Genomic DNA, 22153 nt, shown 5'->3' with positions numbered 1-22153 from the left:
CCATCATTATGTCCAACCTTATATTCTATTTAATCTGAAGACCCAAGCCTTCTTCAGCTCGAATGGTTCCATATCTCTATCTGTAATCTATTTGTGATTTTTCCACCTCTTCATTTCCTGGTTTCTTCTTCTGAATCTATTAGATGGATCTAAGGGCACACTGCTGCATGCCTGCCAAGATTTTCTCTCAATTTCTTGAGTCTGATGGTATTTTCTAGAGCTTAGGGGACCTATTCCTCTGAAAAGCAAATATGTATGTGTTTTTGTTACTTTAAGGACTATTAAGAGAAAAAAAAAACAAGGCAATTATGTGTACTCGTTCTATCACTTTATTTATACTTTATAAATCTCGATGTTATATTGTTTTGCCAATAATAGTTCATTACTGTTACATCTTTATTTTGTATCGTTATTATTTTTATCATGGTAAAAGTCACATAACACAAAATTTACCATTTTAGCCATTTTTAAGTACACAGTACAGGAGTACTAAGTACATTCACATTGTTGTACACCATCACTGCCACCCATTTCCAGAACTTTTTCATCATCCAAACTGCAACTGTATACCCATTAAACAATAAATTCTCATTCATCTCTTCCCCAAACCCCTAGTAACCCATTTTCTACTTTCTATGAATCTATTTTAAATACCTCATATAAGCAGAATCACAAAATATTTGTGTGCTTTGAGTCTGCCTTATTTTACTTGGCATGTCTTCGAGATCCATCCACTTTGGAGCATGTGTCTGAGATTCTTTCCTTTATATGGCTGAATGATTTTCCATTGTACACATACACCACATTATGTTTATAAACATATACTATGTATACGGTATATACATATACAGTTTGTCCGTTGATGCTGGCTTGTTTCCATCTTTCCGTTACTGTAAATAATGCTGCTATTAACACTGAACAAATACCAGTTTAAACCATCGTTTTCAAATCCATTGGGAATATACCCAAAAGAGGAATTGCTGGATCATATAGTAATCCTATTTTTAATTTTTTTGAGGAAAATACTATTTTCCGTATCTTCTGCACCATTTTACATTCCCATTTACATTCAATCCATAGCAATGGATTCCAATTTCTCCATGTCCTCACCAATGCTTGTTTGCTGCATTGTACTGTCCTGTTTTGTTTTGATAGCAGACATACTAATGGATGTGAAGTGCTATCTCAATGTGGTTTTGATTTGTATTTCTCTAATGGTTAGTGACTGTATTATCTTTTACCAATAAAAAACAACTCATTTTGTCTAATTTAATTATCTGTATATTGAAATGATCTTTGTCTAATTGTAACTGTGAAAGGAAAAACCTGAAACAGTCATTCCTATCAGGACAGCACATTTAAAATGAAATGGGTGGGAGGATGATGGGGGGGGGGGGGCATTAAGGACATGGGGCCTATGCACTCTCACCTCTATGCAAAACACAATACTTTAAATATAGCCCATCTCCAAACCAAAATATCCTGCTTCTTGCAGCCCCAGATGGCAAGCTGTGAACTCAACAGAAATTAGACTCTTTATGCCAATCATAATTTTGCAAAATTTGTGTAAACCTTCTTGGAATTCCCCTTTTTGCTTTTAAAAGCCCTCCGCTTCCCATGTCCCCGAGAGCAGAGCACTATTTGGGTCTTCTCTCAAATCTATGTCTCTCAAGTTGTAATTCCTAAGACCTCCAAATACATGTGTTTGCCTTGCATCCTTTTTGCAATTTTTGTTCGACATAACACGGTGATCCCAGATTTTTCTTCCTATTGTTTTCCTGGCATAATTTAGTTCATCTCTTTGTTTTCTACCTTCAAATGCCCTTTAGTTTTTCGTTCTGTTTCGTAAACTGTATTGCTGGTTATTTTAAAAGATCATTCATCCCTCATGCAGCACATATTCTTTGGTTTGTACAGTACCAGTCACTGAGGATGCAGTTTGCAAGGGGATTATAGTCAATGCTAGAAAACAAACTCGACAATTCAAAGGAGCCATTTTAGGGGCACCGGGACGGCTCGGCTCAGCCGGTGAAGCGGCTGCCGTTAGCTCCCGTCAGGGTCTCGGGGTCCTGAGATAGAGCCCTGCATGCGGCTCCCTGCTCGGCGGCAGGGTCTCTTCCTCTGCCCGCTCCCTCGGGCTCACGCTGTCTCAAGTAAGTAAAATCTTAAAAACAAATAAAGGAGCCATTTTAAAAAGAAGTAACGACTGTTGTGAAAAGGCAAATGCTGGGTTTATGCTTTTGTTCTTACCCAACGTGAATGTCAGTTAAAAATACATCTTGTGCAGGTTACGACATGTAGACCTATTTTTTTTGAAATTCAAAAATCTGTAAAAAAAAAAAAAAAAAAAAAAAAAGGTTAACAGCTGAGGACAAAAACCCCCAATAATTACAGAGCAACAGCTATCAAACAAGATGGGTTCCCTCAGGTCAAGGGAGCAAAACTAACATTTCAGTCAGGCCGAACGATCACAAGAAACGAAAGCGACAAGCCTGCCCGAATCGAGCAGTATTCGCAGAAAGACGCTAGCGGCCGCCCTACCGCGCTCTCCGGGGGTGCCCATCCCGAAGCTGCTCGGAAGAGCGAGGTCACTGGGCCCCTGAAGCCTGGGCCCGAGTCTGAGCAGCCTCGCGAAGGGCTCACCACCCGCGGTCCGTGCCTCGGGAGCCCGCGCCGGAACCCTCCCCTCTGGAAGTACTTCCGGTTCGTAGCTCAAGACCGCAAGCCCCGGGGCTGCAAACCGGCCGGCAGCGAGGCTCTCCCTCGCCTTGGGTCGCATCTCGGCATTCCAGGAACTTTTGCTGACACGCTCCACTCACCAACCAAGAACAAGCAGCAGCGAGCAGCTAATTTTCCGTATTTCTAAATACATGCTCACTTTTCCCGACAAGGGCGCCCGAGCGGATACGCGATGAGACGCACAGAAAAACGGGCCCCGGGCCGCCTCCGGCTCCCCGCAAGTCGGCTTTCTCCAGCCTTGCCGCTATTGGCCCTCTTCGGACCCCGTAAGCCGCCGTCGCGTGACGGTGTCTGGGCTGGAGCTTCCGAAAGGAAAAGCTCAGCGGTTCAGCCGGGGTACCCGGTTGGTCTCTCGTGCGCAGGCGTGGTCGCGCCCGGCGGCCTGGCGGCGGCGGCGAAAAATGTCTCGGGGCTAGGGGTCCTGCGCGTCTCCGGTGCGGTCCGCCGCTGGGAGTTGGCCGTGGCGGCGGGCCCAGGTACAGGCCGCCAGGGAGAGCGGGCCCGGGATGTGCCGCGCCTGCGGCGGGGCCAGGGCAGAGGGCCGGCCGCCGCGCGAGTCCCAGCCGCGCGTCCGGGTTGCGGGCGTCCGAGCTGCGGCGGCCTCGGCAGGTGAAGGCGGCCGGCGGCGGGGGCGGTGCCCCGGGGAGGTCTCCGCGCCCGCGGCCCCCCGGCCCCGGAAATGCGAGCTGTCGGCGCCAGCCTCGGGCAGGGCTCCTGGAGCCGCGGCCTGGGGACCGAGCTGGCGGGGAGCTCTGCCTGGTGGGAGGCCTCGTGGACCCTGGGGCGGTATTTGGCCGGTAGCGGTTGCCGGTCGGCCCGCCCCGCCCCCGCCCCCGCCCGCGGCCCGCCCCGCCCCGAGTTTCCACTTTACGTTGCTCAGTTTTTGCCATCCTTGCTTATGAGGCACTCCTCTCCCAGAGTGAATCCTAAGGTGATTTGACTATTATGGTTTTTGTTTGCTTATTTAGATTATTTTTGTCCTTTGGCTGAATTACCTCCCTTTTCTCTAAATTTAAAATTCAGAGCTAGCCGCTGATGCTCTTTCTTGTGAGCCTTGTGGGGCTTTTTGGAGCCGGGAGAGGACGGGTAATGTTTTTGTTTCTATTAAGGAGGTTTGGGAACTCTTTCTTCATAAAGGAAGCACAATTTCCAAGGGGAAGAGGGACCTAATTTGTGGTTGGCTCTTCCTGAAAAGGACACCAATTTCCTATAGATTAGAATTATTATAATTATCGTGTTATATTTTGTTGTGCATTATATATAGCTATATATTAGGTTAGATACAGTGTAATTGTAATATAGCTCAAAATATTTAAATGCAGATGTGTGGAATATTTATGCTCACTTTCATTAAATATCTCTGTGGGCGCAACGTGACTGCCCTTTACTCTGTACATCAGAGTACATGTAATGTTCTAATGTACATCAGATGGTTCTCATCCCTTAGTCTGATTTACTTTTATTCACGAACCACTGGCTGAAAGGTAGTAGGCCCAGCGACTGGAAGTAAGCTTGCTGCCCACTCCTGGTTTTGGTGGCCATCCCCACAGACCCTCTAATTCCGGAATCCCTGGGCTTCCAGGCTCCCTCTGGCTTCCATTTGCAGCATGCTCAGTGTGTGGGATCTCTAAGTTAGGCCTCACGAAGGTGGCAGTACCGACAGGATGGACAGACTGCTCACAGTTTTCTTTCTCCGTATCAGGTGCCTTTCCCAGGAGGGGCAGGAGAGAGGAAGAGATGGCCACAAGGTTGCTGCCGGTCCATGCTCAGGTGAGTGAAGGCTTCTTTCTTCAACTGTCCTCCTGGTTTGGAGATCGTGAACATGCTGAGGCCATTGTTGAGCTTTACAAGGCAGGGGGCCTGGTCAGGTAACTCTGGAAGGAAGCTGTTTCTCTGGTGCCAGGGCCAGTCTCCTTGGGAATTCCTTACTTAAACTTGTTGATTAGGAATTCAATGTCCTGTGCCAGAGCTATACACAGAGCTTTGTGAGGGATCTAGATATGTTTTTTCCCCTGTGAAGGGTAGAAAGTTGGGGGAGTCCGATAATTCTTTCCATAACATTAGGAATTCAAAGAGAAGATGTAAGGCGCTCTCAAGAAATTAAGGGCCAGTCAACTGGAGTTGTAGTTGGTAGGAGTCCAGGTGATTTTCTAGGAAGATCCAAGAAAGAAGACCTCTAAATCAGCAAAGTGTGGTCAGGGATGCTTCTAGTACAGTTGACTCTTGAGCGATGCAGGGTTTAAGTGTTGCGGGGTGAACTGGGAAGGCCTTGGGGTCTCGACCCAGCCTGTCCTAAAGGAATTGCTGATGGTTCTTGGTCTTGCCTCAAGAAAGAATTCAAGGATGGACACACAACACAGCAGGTGAGGGACACAGCAGGAAAGCTTATTAAAGCTAAAAGTTTACTCTCAAGATACGAGAACAGATGAGCTTGAGAGAGAGAGCTTTGTGCCCCGGGGTTTGAGTTTTCTATCTTTTATTGACAGTTGCTAACCAGAGGGTAGAATATCCATTACTTGGGGCACAAATGCAGGGTTTCAGCTTTTTCTTCCTAACTTGGTCAGGAGTTTCCTGTCCTGGTATCAGCCATTGTGGGCCTCTGTGGTTTGATCCAGCTTCTTGTGGAGAGCTACCAGGACAGCTTCTGACCTCCCCAATAGCTGGTCACAACTTCCTCATTGTTGGCCCCCAGGTGTCCACTTGAACCTAACTCACTGCCTGCTCTAACATAAGGGTGCAGGCTCTGACCCCTCTGCCCCCACCCACCAGTCAGAAATCCACATACAACTTTTTTTAAGTTTTTATTTGAATTCTAGTTAGTTATCATATATCATATATCTAGTTTCAGGAGTAGAATTTCAGTTTCAGGAGTAGAATTCAGTGATTCATCACTTACATACAACACCCAGTGCTCATGCTCATCACAAGTGCCTGCCTTAATGCCTGTCCCCCATCTAACTCATTCCCTGCACACCTCCCTCTATCACTCCTCAGTTTATTCTCAATGGCTAAGAGTCTCTTATGATTTGCCTCCCCCTCTTTTGTTTTTTTTTTCCTTCCTTTCCCCTATGTTCATCTATTTTGTTTCTTAAATTCTACATATGAGTGAAATCAAATGGTATTTGTCTTTCTCTAACTCACTGACTTTAGCATAATGTATTCTAGCTCCATCGACATCATGGCAAATGAAAAATCCACGTAAAACTTTGACCTCCTCCAAAAACTTCACTACATAATAGCCTACTGTTACCAATAATGGTCAACTAACACATATTTTGTACGGTATATGTATTCTATGCTGTATTTTTACAATAAAGCAAGGTAGAGAGAAGATGTCATTAAGAAAGTTGAAGACAAAAAAAACATATGTTTACAGTAGTGTATTTATCAAAAGAAAATCTATATGTATTTGGACCTACACAGTTCAAAACCATGTTGTTCAAGGGTCTACTGTATTGGAAGACGGGCCTTTGAGCAGGACCCAGCTCATAGAGCTGGTGTAAGGAAAAGGAGTCGCAACTGGGCAGTGGTCTCAGGACAGATTGAGGGAAATGAAGCATCTAGTCCACCGTGTTTTCTTCCCTTCTTGACCCTTTCATGGCACTTAGGGAAATAGAATGAAAACCCTGAAACCTCTCCACAAAGGCAGAAGAGAAAGAAAAACGCTTTTAACACTAAATAAGGTTGAATGAGCATTAGGCCAGAATGTCCTGTACATCGCCAGCCATCCACTGAGGAGATGGCAGAGACAGAAGGCTCCCTCGCAGGTTAAGTGGCTCCAACCCAGTTTGGACATTGGTCAGATGACCAGTTAGGCCGCCTCCTCCCAGGAGACTGAGAGGTAGGCACATTCAAAGAGATGGCTCCCAGGTCTCCAGGGAAGCTGTCTCGAGCTGCGAGCCTGGCAGGTGACTTACTGAGCTATTGAAGACTTGCAGTACCTCCGCCCCCATCCATGGTTTCCCTTCCAGTGGTTCCAGTTACCAGGTGATCCTCCTTCTTACCTCTCTGTAGAAGGTCAGGGGCAGCCGAAGGCAGTGTCACAGAGCCTGCATCATTCGCCTCACTGCACTTCACCCTGCCTGGTGTGGGCACTTTACCCTCTCATTCTGGAACCACACCAGCCGAATTCAGTCCTTGCTGAGCCACAGATAGAAACCCCACCAGGTGAGCTGGGGTGCAAAGGAAGTTTTATTTGCAGCAGATGAGATCATCACCGGGAATGGCTTCCAAAGACTTGACTCCCTGAGCCAGGTGGATGGTTTCTTTTTACTCAGAGTTAAGATGAATATTTAGAAAGAGGGATCCTTGTTTCTGTATGTAAGGGTGGGCATAAGGTTGTGCACGTGCCTTAAGGAAACATGTCTAAACACACTGTAGTGCATGTTTTGTAAATGAGGCCTGGGCTTCGCCTTGGGCGGAGTTTGTAGTATTATAATGAGGTAGAGGTAAAGGTCTGTCATTCCAGGGTCCATCTGCACAGGCTGGGGGGCGGTTACACTCCAACTGGTCTGGGTGGTCTGGGCTGGCTCTGGAGGTCTTGTCAGGATAGTCACTACTGCTGGAGGGGTGGTTTCATTTTTCTATTTGCCCAAGTTAAGAAAGAAGCTGTAAAGAAGAGCTTAAGGAAGAAGGTGGGACAAAGATCGGTGAGTCCAAGCAGGTGGACAGTCAAGGTTGGGTCTTGGGGTCTAGCTGGTGACACTATTACGAGCAGAAGAAAGGTAGGTACAACACAGTAAGATGTTATGAGAGGGAGAGACCACATTCACATAAATTTTGGTACAGTGTATTGTCAGAATTGTTCTATTATTAGTTGTTAATCTCTTACTGTGCCTGATTTATAAGTTAAACTTTATCAGAGGTTTGTATTTATAGGAAAAAAAAACAGTATATATAGGGTACAGTACTATCCAAGTTTTAGGCATCCTGGGGGGTGGGTGGGTCCTTAGAATATCCCCCCCCGCCCCCCACCGGGGACGTGTGGACAACATTTGGAAAGGACAGAGACTCACCTTGAGATGCCCACAACCCTGCGTGGTGACAGGGTTGCTGCACAGCCGTCCCCTCGGGGGGATGGTCCAGGTGAGCAAGAATGGGTTTGCTGTTGCAGGAGTCTGTGACATTCAGGGATGTGGCCGTATTCTTCAGCCAGGACGAGTGGCTGCACCTGGACTCTGCACAGAGAATGTTGTACCGGGAGGTGATGCTGGAGAACTATGGCACCCTGGTCTCGCTGGGTAAGGACATCTGCTGGGGGAGTGTCGTGGTGCCCTCTCCAAGGAGGACAATTGGAGGGCTTGTCCAGGTTCACCCCACAGGTGGGCTCAGAGAGTGGCAGTTGCTGTTCCCCTCTACTGCTGGGAAAGGTCTTGGTTTGGTGGAGTCGATGCTGGGCAGCCTGTGTGTGCTTTCGCTGGTTTTTGCCCCAGAACTCTTCTGGATCTCACAAGAGGGTTCCAAATTAGAGGCACACACAGCCAGTGCCCTGACTTTCCTCCTGAGACCCACATCCTGTAGGAGCGTCATTTAAGCCCCTCTCTGAACAAACGTCTCCTTCCTTCAGCTGTCCCTCTGCCACAAAGGCCCTGGTGCTGGATCCATGTGTCAGGGTAGCTGCTCATGTCTGCAGCACGGACTCATTCTCTTCTTCTTGCTCACAAACAGGAATTCTGTTTTCCAAACCAAAGGTTATTTTCCAGTTACAGCAAGGGGAAGACCCCTGGATGGTCGAAAATGGAGTTTCTCAAAGCCCCTGTGTAGGTGAGTGCCCGTGATTGGAAAGCGGGCAGAGCGTTTTCTCACTGCCTGGGTGCTGCTTGATCAGCGAAGAGCCTGTGCTCAGGAGACATTGAGCAGGGCCCTCCTAGAGTACCAGGCCAGGTGGGAAACAGTGGGAAGGACATATCCTCCCTCTACCTTTTCGAGTCCTTGATTGGGCAGGTTCAGAGGGAGAGTTGAATTCTCTCAGGAAGGACCCACTTGTCTCTGTTGTCCTATGTAGTGTGAATGCAGAAAATGTAACACCATGTGTAATGCATAAAGGTTTGTGAGTCATGTCATCCCCCATTTTTCTTGCTTTTGCTGGACCAATTATTTTTCTAAATTATCCTCCCTTTGTGGTTTGAACAAACCTTCTATCACTACCGTACATCCCTCATTGTTCCATTTTGGGTTTTTGTTTGGCTTTTTTGGTCTGCAACTTATGTATGATTCAGCTAAAAAGAAAAGATCTATGTGTATTTATATACTACATAAGAGTGAGAAAGCAAGGGTAGCAAAATGGTGATAAATTTATGCAGAAGGTTTGCAGATATTCAACAGGGCATTGTACTAAATATTTTGTGTGAAAATATTCAAAATAATATGTTCCAGACCCTGACTGCTAGGACATACCTCTCAGTCTCTCAAACTCTTCTGGGTTACTGGGTCAGTAAGCTCTCATTTGCTGTTCTGCTTTTTTTTGGTGTTGGTGTTGTCATTCTGGTTTTGTGTTTTGGTTTGTTTTGTCTTTGATTCTAGCACCAGAGTGTGGCTCTCTCCTTTGAGTTTTGCTGCTCACCCAGTCTTCCTCTCGGTGGCAGGACACAGGCTTTCTGGGTCAGCTCAGTCAGGTGTTTCCATTCATGAGCTTTAGCTTCAGATTCTCCTCTTTGGTTTGACTGGAGTATTTTCTTGAATAATGTTTTCACAAAGGTTCGTGTATGCTCTATTTGGACATGTCTAAAATCAGTTCTTTGACCTCTCCAGTGAGAATTATGGGTCTAGCAAACTGCCATCAATATTTCTTTCCTTCACACTTGGCTCTCGTGTCTTTGATAAAAAGTCTTGTATTAGCTTGATTCTTTTCCTCTACTGAATAGAAATCCGGTTCCCCCTCCTTTTTTTGTCTTCTGTCGAGAGTAGTCTAGGGTATTTTCTTTACCTTTGGAATTCAAGTTTTTTTTTTTAAGAGATCTTATTTATTTATTCATGATAGACGGTGGGGGAGGGGCAGAGACACAGGCAGAGGGAGAAGCAGGTTCCATACCGGGAGCCCAACGTGGGACACGATCCCGGGACTCCAGGATCACGCCCTGGGCCAAAGGCAGGCGCTAAACCGCTGAGCCAACCAGGGATCCCCTACCTTTGGAATTCAGAAGATTCATTAGGCTGTATCAAGGAGTTTTGTTTTAATATTGTAATTTGGCATCACAGGGCACTTTGCTTTGAAGAGCCAAGTCTTTTTTTCACTCCAGAGATCTTTTTTTCTACCACATACTAATATTTTATACCATATTCCACCAACAATTCAAGGCACCTAAGTGTAAGAATAATGATAAAATAAAATAGAAGTTCAGTCAGAACCTTAGAAAGTGACTATGTCTGTGGTAAGGGCCAGCATGGTAGCCATGGGTGAGTTTCAGATTTGGCTCAGAGTTTTCTGATTGGTAAAGAAATCATTAGTATCAGATACACTGTGTTCTTCTTTTGCAAACATTTTTTAAAACTTTGACTACTTTTAGTTTATGTAAGATGTATGTGCTGTTATAAAAAAAGAGCAAAAAAGGAGATTGACCTGAAGTTTTGTTAACCAACCATGATGAACCTTTGCTGATATTTTACTTTTTATACTCCCAGATTGTGAATATTTACTTGACTGTATTTGTACATGAGGGAGAGGGAGAGATGGAGAGGTTGATTATACATGTTGTTGTCAAATCTGTTTAAATTGTGAATGCCCTCGAGTTATTCAGCTCTCATTAAGTAGAGACCTAGCTCTTTGAAAGAGCTCTATTGTATTGGTAAGCCGTATTTTATTAAATAATCTTTTGCACTATCATAATCTTTTAGTTTCTAGTTTTTTGTATTAAGATTCCTGTAGTGGCTATAGAAAATGAAGGTATAATATAAAGAGAAACAGAGAAAAGGTCCAGAGAGTAAATAATTACAGCACAAAGGTATGAGTTTTATCATTAAAAAGTCAAGGAATGTGAATTGAAAAAGTTTACCCAGGATTCTTTGAAAAACTATTTAACTTCATATAATTAATGATATACAAACTAAAGCAATGAGATATCATTTTCCCCTTATTATCTCAAATTAAGAAATACACATCCAGTGTTTTCTTACTGCTCCGAGTGATACCTGAGTATCTTTCATCAGATTTTGATGGGTGTTGTCTTTCTGCAGGATGGTCTGACTTTATTAAAATTGATTTCAGGTCTGGAAATTTATCTTAAGGAAATAATTAATTTCATGATTGTGCAGAGTTGCAAAGGTGGTATAAATAATGTTATAACATGAGGGATCATTGGAGAGAAGAAAGCTAAATGATTCTTAAAGGGGATTTATTAAATTACTATTATGTTTGTGTTTTGAAATCTTACATTGCCATTAAAACGATAGTGTCAGCCTTCATTTATTGCCATAAAGAGAAACCCACAATTTTTTAAGTGAAGAGTGGGTAATGGGAAGTTTAGTTTCAACCCCTTTTTTTTTTTTAAAGTGTTTTCTTATATCCAGAAAAATTCTGCTGAGCTAAATTCTACATCTAGCAATGATTATATTTGTGTATTTTGTGAATGGGTGAACTCAACTTTCATGTTTATAGTTTTCTGTATTTTTCTTACAATGATTATATATCTCCTTTTTAGTTAAGAAAATAAAAACTCTTTCATAACATACATTCATTCATTTTGAAGCAGTGATACCATTCCTTGCATTGTATCCTAAGTGGTCAAAAAGTGGGCTGAAAATTATCCTCAGGAGTGCAATTTCCCCCACCATGTTCCCCATACTGTTATATGACCTCAGTCTCTATTAGGCTGCCCAGACCAGAAGCTGTACATCAGCCTTGAGTCCTCTCTTTGATGTATGCTGTATGTCCTATTCATAGGTGAAAGTACTTGTCATCTCTGCCTTCAGAACATCACAAATATGCCCCCCTCTACTGCTGTGCCAGTGCAGATCACTATCACCCCATCCAGACTCATCAGTGGCTGCTCAACGTCTGCACACCCTCAATTACAGTCCATTTGTCACTCCATCGTGAGCCTCTTTAAACAAAACTTTCCTGTGCCTCCTAACCCGCAGTGATCCTCCAAAGAAATTCCAGATATATTCCCATAGCTTACAAGACCCCACGTGATACGGCTCCTGCCTACTTCTTTTCCTCACCTCAAAACACTGTCTTCTTCCCTCTTGCTCAGGCCACAGTGGACACGTCTGTGTTCCTGGAACATTCAAAGCTTACTCTTACCTTAGCTGTTCTTTCTGACTGGAATCCTCCTCACACCCACATTTTTACATGGCCAGCTCTTGTTATTTTAGATCCCATCTTTAATTTTACTTCCTTATCACCCAGTTTAAAACATCATCTTGTTTACTCATAGTGTACATTACCTTGTTTTTGTTGATTTTCTTTGTCATCCCCAGTTTCTTTGGTCGTTTAGTCATTGTCAATACCCTGCTGCTATAACGTAGACCTTGCAAAAACTGGATTCCTGTCTGATATGTTCTCCATAATCCTGATCTTGACCTTTGCATGGTGTCTACTCAGTAAATAGAGCTTGAATGAGTAAGTAAGTGTCCATTATAACACCATGTACAGCACTCACAGGAGTTCCAAAACAGCACTGATTGAGGCTGTTGGTTTCAGAGAGCTTTTTAAGGCCAGTGGCTCTTCCAGTTTCTATTTAGAACCTCTTTGCAGTTTTCCCGTGGATTGACCTTGACTGCACTGGTGAGTGATGTGGGAGAGATTGCTGAGGAACAAAGCAACCTGCTGTACTTGGAAGTGCTCTGTACCCTGCTGATGTGAGCTTTGTTACTAGAGCAGGCCTGGCGGCTGTCATTGGAGGAGCTTCCCTCTGAGCTTACCTGTGTACAGGTTTCCTTGGACCCCCTTCACCCAGGCATATCTCCCATCCTACTTCTTTCTCTTGCCCTCCTTTCTCCTCACCCTATCCTAAAAATCCAAGGATGTATTTGTTAGCGATGCTTGTATATTTCTGTGTCCTTTTTCTTTATTCTCAGTGCAAGGGAGACTTAACCTGTTTTGTTTATTTTAGGATGGGAGAACTTGTTTGAAACCACAGTTTCTGAAGAAGAAAATCAGGAAGTAATGAATAAACTTCTAGGTGACAGTTTTTTTGACTTCAAGTTGGGGAAAGCCTACATAAATGAGAACAAGCTAGAGAAACAACAAGGCAAAAAGAACAAGCCTTTTAGGAAAGTCTTGGTCACCATCAAAAACACCTACATGAGGGAGAGGAGCTTTACAAGTATTGAGCTTGGGAAAAATCTCAATCTGAAACCATCCCTTATTAGAAAACCCAGACTCATTACCAGAGGAAGGAAACCCCATTCACAGCACTATTCAGTTTTATTTAAACAGCTGGGAGTCAATACAGTACGCAAATGTTACAAATGTAACATCTGTGGGAAAATCTTCCTCCACAGTTCTTCCCTGAGCAAACACCAGAGAATCCACACTGGAGAGAAGCTCTACAAATGCAAGGAATGTCGGAAAGCTTTCAGCCAAAGCTCATCTCTCACTCAGCACCTGAGAGTTCATACAGGAGAGAAACCTTACATATGCAGCGAATGTGGGAAAGCCTTCAGTTTCACCACATCACTCATCGGACATCAGAGGATGCACACTGGAGAGAGACCCTATAAATGTAACGAGTGTGGCAAGACATTTAAAGGAAGTTCATCTCTGAATAATCACCAACGAATTCATACTGGAGAAAAGCCCTATAAATGCAACGAGTGTGGGAGAGCCTTCAGCCAGTGCTCTTCTCTTATTCAACATCACAGGATTCATACTGGAGAGAAACCCTATGAATGCAGTCAGTGTGGGAAAGCCTTTACGTCTATATCGCGGCTTAGTAGACACCATAGAATCCATACTGGAGAGAAACCCTTTAATTGTAATGAGTGTGGGAAAGTATTCAGTTACCACTCAGCCCTTATCATACATCAGAGAATTCACACTGGGGAGAAGCCTTATGTGTGTAAAGAATGTGGGAAAGCCTTCAGCCAAAGCTCTGCTCTAATACAGCATCAAAGAATTCATACAGGAGAAAAGCCCTATAAATGCAATGAATGTGGGAAGGCCTTCTCCTGGATTTCACGGCTTAATATACACAACAGAATCCATACAGGAGAGAAACCATATAACTGTAAAGAATGTGGAAAAGCCTTCAGTTCCCACTCAGCAGTTAATACCCATCGGAAAATTCACACTGGTGAGAAACCTTATAAATGTAATGACTGTGAAAAAGCCTTCAACCAAAGCTCAGCCCTCATTCAGCACCAGAGAATCCACACTGGAGAGAAGCCATTTAACTGTAAAGTATGTGGGAAAGCCTTCCGACAGAGTTCATCCCTCATGACACACATGAGAATTCATACAGGAGAAAAGCCTTATAAATGTAAAGACTGTGGGAAGGCATTTAGCCAGAGCTCTTCCCTTACCAATCATCAGAGGACTCACAGTGGTGAAAAACTATAAACAAAATGCATGTGGAAAACCTTCCAACTGAAGTTCATTCCAGAGTCAATTTCAAAAAAAAAAAATTCCTCCTGGGCAGAAAGTGATGAAGAGTAGTTGTGAGTTAAACTTCAGAATGTAGACCTCATCAGACATCAGAGACTTCATGATGCAGGTAACCTTAGGTGTATTAGGAAAGGTTCCATGAAATGTTTTTTTTTTTTTTTTCACAGTTTTTAAGTTATTACTGACTATAAAGTAGAGAAAGTGTAAGGTTCTCTTATCTTCCTAGTGACTTGCAGTAGGAGCTCCCCCACCCAGTTTTTGCAAGCATCACCAGGAAGCATGTGGATTTATGTAACAGTGCAGCCATAAAATCTAGACTTTAGATTAATCTGGGAATCTATTTTTTTTGAAATTATATTTGAGTGTTATGCAAGCCAGTTATCCTAAGAAGAATGTTTTGGAGAAGAAATGTAAGCAGCTGACCTGTAGCTACCTCACTGTCACTAAAATGTGTTTTTTAATAGTGTAAAGGCAAATCCTGTACTTGGTGGTTGTGAAAACTTTGGGGGGTTGTTTCTTTGCTTTCTAAGCTATTTACCTGAAAAGAAAATCACTTCATAAACTGCAGGTGTACAGTCCTGTTTTTTCCCTACTGGTTGCAACTCTGAAGCAGATCTTAAGTCACTTTATTTTAAAACACAAAATGTAGGGTGTTTCACTTGGTTTTATCATAAAATGATTACCTTTGCTGTGTTAGGTTGAGAATTAAAAGTTATTCAGACAACTGCTTTTGCAAGATAATCTACTGATAAATGTGAGCAGTGATCTTACAGTGTAGCCATGGAAACATGCCTCTTGGCACCCAGGCTGTGCCTGCCTCATTGAGCTCTCTCCTTACTGTCCACCAGGAAGGCCCAGGAACAGTGTGGATCACCATTTGTCCTCGCTAGAGGTAAAGTGAACCAAGTAACTTTCACTCCCTCCCTCCTGCACTCTGAGGGCCACGAGACCAATTCAGACTCTTAGTTCAGTAAATGGACTGTTACGTGCTTCAACAAGTTAGCATGTTTCAGCACTTTTAAAATGTGAATAATAATTCCAGCAACATTAAAACGTTATCTCCCAAGTCAAACTAAAATCATTGAACATGACAGAAGCAGTGACCTCTAGTTTTGTCTGGTATCAGGAGTGGGCAAACACTTAAGGACTGAAATAACTATTTTGTTTTGTTTTGTTTTGTTTTTAAAATGGGTAAGTTCTTTCTCTTTGTCAAGGAGTTAAAAAATATACCTCCGAAAAGGTACTGTTGGGGGTGGAGACTGAGCTAAAGCAAAAATCATTGAATTCAACTTTTGTTTCCTGTTTCAGACTCGTTGGGAAGAGACTTTTCTAGGTCATGTAATTCTCCACTGCAGTGCCCCTTTCCCTACAACCATTCTTTTAAATTCTCTAGTTTCTGGGAAGATTTCTAGGAAAATATAACTTCCCTGTCTTAGTCCATTTTGGTTGCCATTAAAAAAAAATACCATTAAAAAAAGTTTGGGCCGCTTATAAACCACTGAAACTTATTTCTCACAGTTCTGGAGGCTGGGAAGTCCAAGGTCCTGGTACCAGCATGGGTGTGTTCTGGTGAGGACCCTCTTGCTGGTTCCTAGCTGGTGGCTTCTTGTATCCTCACATGGCAGAAGGAGTAAGGGAGGCTCCACCACCATCACAGCCCCTCCCAAAGGCCCCACCTCCTAATGACATCATCTTTGGGGTTAGGGTTTGAATATGAATTTGGAAGGGGCACACATTCAGACCATCACATCTCCAAGAAACAATATAGTCCTAAAAAGTTCATTGCCTCAAATAAATCTGAATAGAGTTACACAAAGAAAATATTAGGCACAGTTATTTTTAAGTTGAGGTCTACCAGACTTGCAAGTAACAGGGCATTTGAGTCTTATGCAGGATCTTCCAGAGGAGATAATGTACAAGCACAATGATTCCATGTAACCCAGGACCCAAATCTGATGAGGGAAGTACAAGAAAGAAAAAAATGCAGGCCTATATCATCCATGAACAAAAATGTAAAAATCCTAAACAGAGTAAATGTAATCCAGAAGTACCTCAACATAGTTAATGTGTCATAATAAATGTAGATTTTTCATGGGAATGGATGGGCTATTTAGCATTAGGAAACTTACATATGCTGTGTACCACCTGGACAGATAAAAGGTGCAAAATCCATATGTTCATCTTAATAAATGGAGACAAAGCAACCAAAATATTCAGCACCTATTCATTATAAAAACTGTTAGCCAAGCAATGGAGAGAACTTACTTAACCTGGTAAAAGGTAAAAAAGAAAAAGGCAAAATATTAAAAGTAGTCACAACAGGAGGAATTTAGAGAAAGAACAGATTATTCAATAATGAATAATGGCTCTGAGAAAAATAGTTCATCCACATAGAAGAAATATCGGATGCTTACCCTCACCACAAAAAGAATCCTGTAAAAGGCAAAATTGTGTATTTTAGAAGATGTAAAGGATAACTATGACCTCACAATAGGGAAGGATTTTTTAAACAGGATACAGGTAAGCCATGAAATCTTTTTATATATTTGCTCAGATTAAAAAAAAAATCTGGTCATCAAAATATATCACAAAGGAAATGAAAAGTCAAGACATAAAATAGATTTTCCCACAACATTTTTGACAAATGCTTACTATTACTATCTGGAAATTTTTAAATTTGTGCAAATCAACTTGAAAAGACAAACTTGTAGGGAAAAAAAAGTGGTTCAAATACATGACTATTTCACAAAAGAGGAAATACATACTTCTAAAAACATGAAAAAGATACCTAAAAATGGAATTTAGGATTACAGATAGGATTTTATGAGATTTTATAGATTTTTAATAGACATTATTTTAATTTTTTTAGTAATGTTTATATCCAACATGGGGCTTGAAGTCACAACCCCATGATCAAGAGTCACACATTTCACTAAGTTAGCCAAGCACCCCAAATTTTATTATTTTTTTTAGATGAGTAAAGACAAAGATGTGTGATATTACTGAGTTTTGGAATGAATGTGGAATAACTGGAATCCATACTCTGCTAGTCGGAACAAACCATCAGCATCCTATATAGTTGAACTTGTGCATATCATAAAACACAGAAGTTCCATTCCTCTTATATAATAGATAAATGTTTGCATATGAGCAGTAAGAGACTTACATAAAGATACTCTTTTAAAAAAAAAGATTTATTTATTCATGAGAGACAGAGAGAGGCAGAGACGTGGGCAGAGGGAGAAGCAGGCTCCCTGCAAGGAGCCTGATTGGGACTCAATCCTGGATCCCAGGATCATTCCCTGAGTCAAAAGCAGATGGTCAACTGCTGAGCCACCCAGGTGTCCCTATATAAAGATATTCTTGGCAGCACTGATCATTGTAGCTAATGTTTGGAAGTAGTCTGAATGTCTCTTAATAGGAAAATCGATAGTTTTGGAATATTAACAACAGAACATCAGGGAAAATGAATGAACTAAGGCTATAAGTGAAAACAGATAAATTTAACAGCCTGTTGACTTTTCAGAAGTCATAGGAAACAACATATGGTATCATAATATGTTCTGCAAAATTAAATTTATTTTAAATGATTTATACATGTGGCCAAGATATTAAAAATAGCAGGTGATTGAATGACAAAATATTCTAGCTATCTGTTGCTGTGGAACAACATCCCCAAATTTAGTGGCTTAAAGCAACAATTTATTAAGACTGTTGTTACCATATTTGGGTTCAGTTGGGCAATTCTTACGTGGTGTCTGTAATGCATATGCAGTCAATGGCAGCTGCAGCTCACCTGAGCTTGGTGTCCAGGGTGGCAGGCACCCAGTGATTGCTGCTGAGAGCGCAGTTGGGCTTCACACAGAAAGGTGGCTGGTTTCTGAGGCAGTTTCCCAAGAGCCAACATTCTAAGTGACCTATGTAGAAGTTGCAGATCTTAAAACTCAGCTTTGGAAGTCAAATGACATTGATTTTGTATCCTCTTGGTGAAAAATTACTTATAGATGTGGTCCAGATTCAAGGGGAGGAGATGACACAGGGTGTGAATACTGGGGTTGTGGTTCAGTGTGGGAACCATATTTGGAGACTAATTACCACACGAACATAAAATTCAGGATGGTAATTGCCTTTGTCTATGAGGTAAGGAAATGACTTGGGGAGGAGCATGGGGTACCTTAGCTTGCCTGATGCCTGAAAGCCTGCATTCTCAGGAAGAGGTTGCCCGGGCCAGCCAGAATGAGGATCAGTAGGAAGACCAGTGTGTATATCAGTAAAAATGATTAAATAGAGGGTTTTTGCTTATTTGTTTTTCCCCCCAACTCTATACTGGGTCATTTGAGGGAGGATACAACAGAACTTTACTACTTGATCACCTGAGGTCAAGTGAATATCATTTAAGAGGTTGTACCCAAGGACTATTCCAAGGTCATAATATTCTCTCTTTTTTAAAAAAAAAATATTATTTATTTTAGAGTGAGGAGGGGGAAGGAACCGAGAGAGAGAGGGAGACAGAATCTCAAGCTGACTCCCTACTCATTGCAGAGCCTGACTCAAGGCTCAGTCCCATGACCCTGAGATCATGACCAGAGCCAAAACCAAGTGTCAGATGCTCAACCAATTGTGCTTCTCAAAGACCTCCCAAGATCATAAAGTCCATTGTTGAATTTAAACTTGTCTTCTTAACAAAACTATCAACACCTCCCTCTCCTGTCTATACTTTGCCTTCTCATTCATCTCCCTAGATCACCAGAGGAAGAGAGATTGGCTCCTATCCCATGTCAGGAAACACACACAAAACTAAAAAATGTGCATAAGAGGACGCTTGGGTGGTTCAGCAGTTGAGCGTCTGTCCTTGGCCCAGGGCATGATCCTGGAGTTCCAGGATCAAGTTCCACATCCCGCTCTCTTCAGGGAGCCTGCTTCTCCCTCTGCTTGTGTCTCTGCTTCTCTCTCTGTGTGTCTCATGAATAAATAAATAAAAAATTTTAGGGATCCCTGGGTGGCGCAGCGGTTTGGCGTCTGCCTTTGGCCCAGGGCGCGATCCTGGAGACCCGGGATCGAATCCCACATCGGGCTCCCGGTGCATGGAGCCTGCTTCTCCCTCTGCCTGTGTCTCTGCCTCTCTCTCTCTCTCTCTCTCTCTGTGACTATCATGAATAAATAAATAAAATCTTTAAAAAAAAATTTAAAAAATATACATAAGAGAACTAGGCAAATGAAGACTTATTATTGAGTTGTGAACATATTCTATTTGCCTGGTTTCTCTTATTAAAGAGATTTGTTCAGAATCTAGGCAGTCTAGACATAGACTAGGCATAAGAGAATGTCAGTTTTTATGGTTTGTATTTAATAGGCCATTTTCAAAGTAACCTGAAAAAGAATAGGTTTCACCTTTTAGAATATGATTGATTTGCCTGATACATTGAATTTATAATATTCATAGTTAATTAAATGACTTAAAATGTCCACTTTTTCAGGTGGGTTGGGCCCTTCTCTTGTTGGCTGTTGCATTACCAAACATAAAGAGGTCTGTGAAATGAATAGATCTTTTTTTTTTCCTAGACTGTCCCTCCATTGGCTTTGTCCAATGTTTTCCCCATGGTTAGATTTACGCTGTGCTTTTTTAGTCAGAAAATCACCAAAGCAATACTGTATTCTCAGTTCCTTGTATTATTGCATTGGGAGCCTTGTGATGTTGGTGATTTTAGCTTTGTCTTTGTTAAAGTGGTGCCTGCCTGGTCTCCCACTCTTTTCAGTCATTAGTACCATGAGCAGATCCTGTGAGCGTATGCATGTATATCTGTGTTAGACAAACTCAACTCTGCCACTTGCAGCATCTATTAATGACACTTGCTTTATTATTATTACAATGGTTTCCTGATGGAGATCTCATAATTCATCATTTCTTATACTCTTATTAATTAGCTTTCCACTTTGGGGAAGTATTCCAGTTTTTATGACTGGAAGCATGGCTTCTTATTCAACAGACTGTAATCTGCTAATATCGTTACGTATGTTGATGCCAAAACTGTCCCAGAGTTGGCCTCAAGAGCCCCTGCAAACTCATTTCTGGTGCCCTTTCTGTCACAAGCTTGAGACTGAATCTAAGATCTTTAAGTCACCCAGACCTACTTCTGTATATATAGAAAAATATTATTTCTTGATGTGATGCCGTGGGGGTTGGAGGAGGAATTGTGGGGTCAAAACCATTTGCGGGGATTTTTCTCTTTTTCTTGCGGGATCTTCTGTCTCCTCTTGCTACTTTCCCCCTTAACACATGGTTTCCACATCCTATCCTTCCATTAACAGTATTTTCCCCATACAGCATTACCTTCCCATGGATATCTCTTCACTTCCTGCATGTATTTAAAAAAAAAAAAAAACTGTGGTAAAATATATATACAACATATGATTTATCATTATAACCATTTTTAAGTGTACAACTTAGTGGCATTGAGGATATTCACAATGTTTTGTAATTATCACCCCAATCTATTTTCAGAACTTTTTGTCTCAAATAGAAGCTCTGTACCCATAAGCAGTAACACCGCCATTTCCCCTGCTGCCAGCCCCTGGTCACCTGTTATTCTACTTGCTGCCTCTATGAATTTGCCTACTTTAGATTCCTGACATGGGTGGGATCATATAATATTTGTCCTTTTGTGTCTGGCTTATTTCACTTAGCATAATGTTTTCAGGGTTCATCCATATTATAGCAGATGTCAGGATTTCCTTCCTTTTTAAGGCTAATATTCCTTTGTAAGTATCCACCACATTTTATTTATCTATTCATGTGTTGATGGATAGTTGGGTCATTTGCACATTTTGGCAATTGTGAACAGTGCTGCCAGGAACATTTGCATACAAGTGTTTGTGTAGATATTTCTCTTGGGTAAATATGTAAGAGTGGGATTGCAGAGTCATATGAAGAGTGGATATTTAACTTTGTAAGACACTGCCAAACTCTTTGCCATCGTGGCTGCACCATTTTACATTCCAATCAGCAATGTACAAAGGTTCCATTTCCAATCTGGTTAGTTCTACATCTCTGCCAAACACTTGGTATTTTCTGGCTTTTTTTTCCATAATAGTCATGATTTGCATTGCCCAATGACTAGTGATGTTGAACCTGTCATTTATGTTTTTTGTTCATTTTGCATCTTTTTTGAGAAATGTGTGTTTAGATCCTTTGCCCATGTTTAGAATGGGCTGTTCTGTTAACAAGTTATAGGAGTTGTTTATATATTCTACATGTGCTTTGAAGCACTTATATTCCATTCTCTTCAACATCTGTACAGTTTTGTATATTTTCACACATGGAATGTACTTTCTCTTCCTGGTGGTGGTTTTATATCCATTTTAGGAACACTACTGCCTCTTTCCTCATCCTTTATTGTATTTTTTTAAAGTATATGATGGGAGTTTTAGATTTATACCACCATCATTACCCCACCTCAAGAAACATTTTTGTTATCTTCTCAAACAACCACACATCATTTCTACCCCATTTTTATTTCTCTCTAAGTGCCTACTGTGTGCCATACCCAAGAACTTCATTTTGCTTAAGGCAGAAGAAACCCTTGTCATGCCCATGGCAAGAGGTCTAAAAGCTGCTCTGTCATCAGTGGCTGTTTGTGATCTCTGTTAAGTAGAAAGACATGGGAAAGGAGTGCCTGGCTGGTTCAGTTGGAAGAACACGTGACTCGATCTTAGGGTCATGAGTTTGAGCTCCACATCGGGCATGGAGCCTATTTTTAAAAAGATACGGGCAAAAGAAATTGAAGCAAATTATATACAATTTAAAAGCGGCAAGTTTTCATGACTCACTCCATAAATTTATGTGACAGAAAGACCGGGATAGAATTACCC

At 42.1% G+C, this 22153-nt stretch overlaps 1 protein-coding gene and 1 long non-coding RNA gene across 10 annotated transcripts; one reads left to right on the top strand and one right to left on the bottom strand.

Moving 5' to 3' along the window:
* Positions 1-306: 306 nt before the first annotated feature.
* Positions 307-2959, bottom strand: LOC125756094 (uncharacterized). Of its 2 annotated transcripts, none has more exons than XR_007414205.1 (3): positions 2820-2959; positions 2251-2327; positions 307-2164 (listed from the first exon to the last, which is right to left on the bottom strand). It is a non-coding gene; the product is annotated as an uncharacterized LOC125756094 (long non-coding RNA). The 2 variants fall into 2 exon arrangements; XR_007414204.1 differs by lacking the exon at positions 2820-2959 and adding an exon at positions 2449-2695.
* On the top strand, positions 2879-14847 carry ZNF879 (zinc finger protein 879). 8 transcript variants are annotated; one of them, XM_049116488.1, is made up of 6 exons: positions 3096-3215; positions 3658-3670; positions 4442-4509; positions 7853-7979; positions 8407-8502; positions 12792-14847. In XM_049116488.1, the coding sequence occupies exons 3-6, from the start codon at positions 4477-4479 to the stop codon at positions 14237-14239; spliced, it is 1704 nt and encodes a 567-aa protein (XP_048972445.1). In that variant the 5' UTR covers positions 3096-3215; positions 3658-3670; positions 4442-4476; the 3' UTR covers positions 14240-14847. The 8 variants fall into 8 exon arrangements, with proteins under 8 accessions (XP_025302360.1, XP_048972446.1, XP_035553154.2 ...); XM_025446575.3 differs by lacking the exons at positions 3096-3215; positions 3658-3670 and adding an exon at positions 2879-3005; XM_049116489.1 differs by lacking the exon at positions 3658-3670 and having other exon boundaries at positions 2912-3215; positions 8442-8502; positions 13183-14847.
* The last annotated feature ends 7306 nt before the right edge of the window (positions 14848-22153 follow it).

The sequence above is a fragment of the Canis lupus genome, chromosome 11 (assembly GCF_003254725.2).
Source record: "Canis lupus dingo isolate Sandy chromosome 11, ASM325472v2, whole genome shotgun sequence".
Classification (NCBI taxonomy): Eukaryota; Metazoa; Chordata; class Mammalia; order Carnivora; family Canidae; genus Canis; species Canis lupus.
The sequence above is the reverse complement of the archived record's forward strand: the minus strand, read 5'-3'. Positions and strand labels throughout refer to the sequence as shown.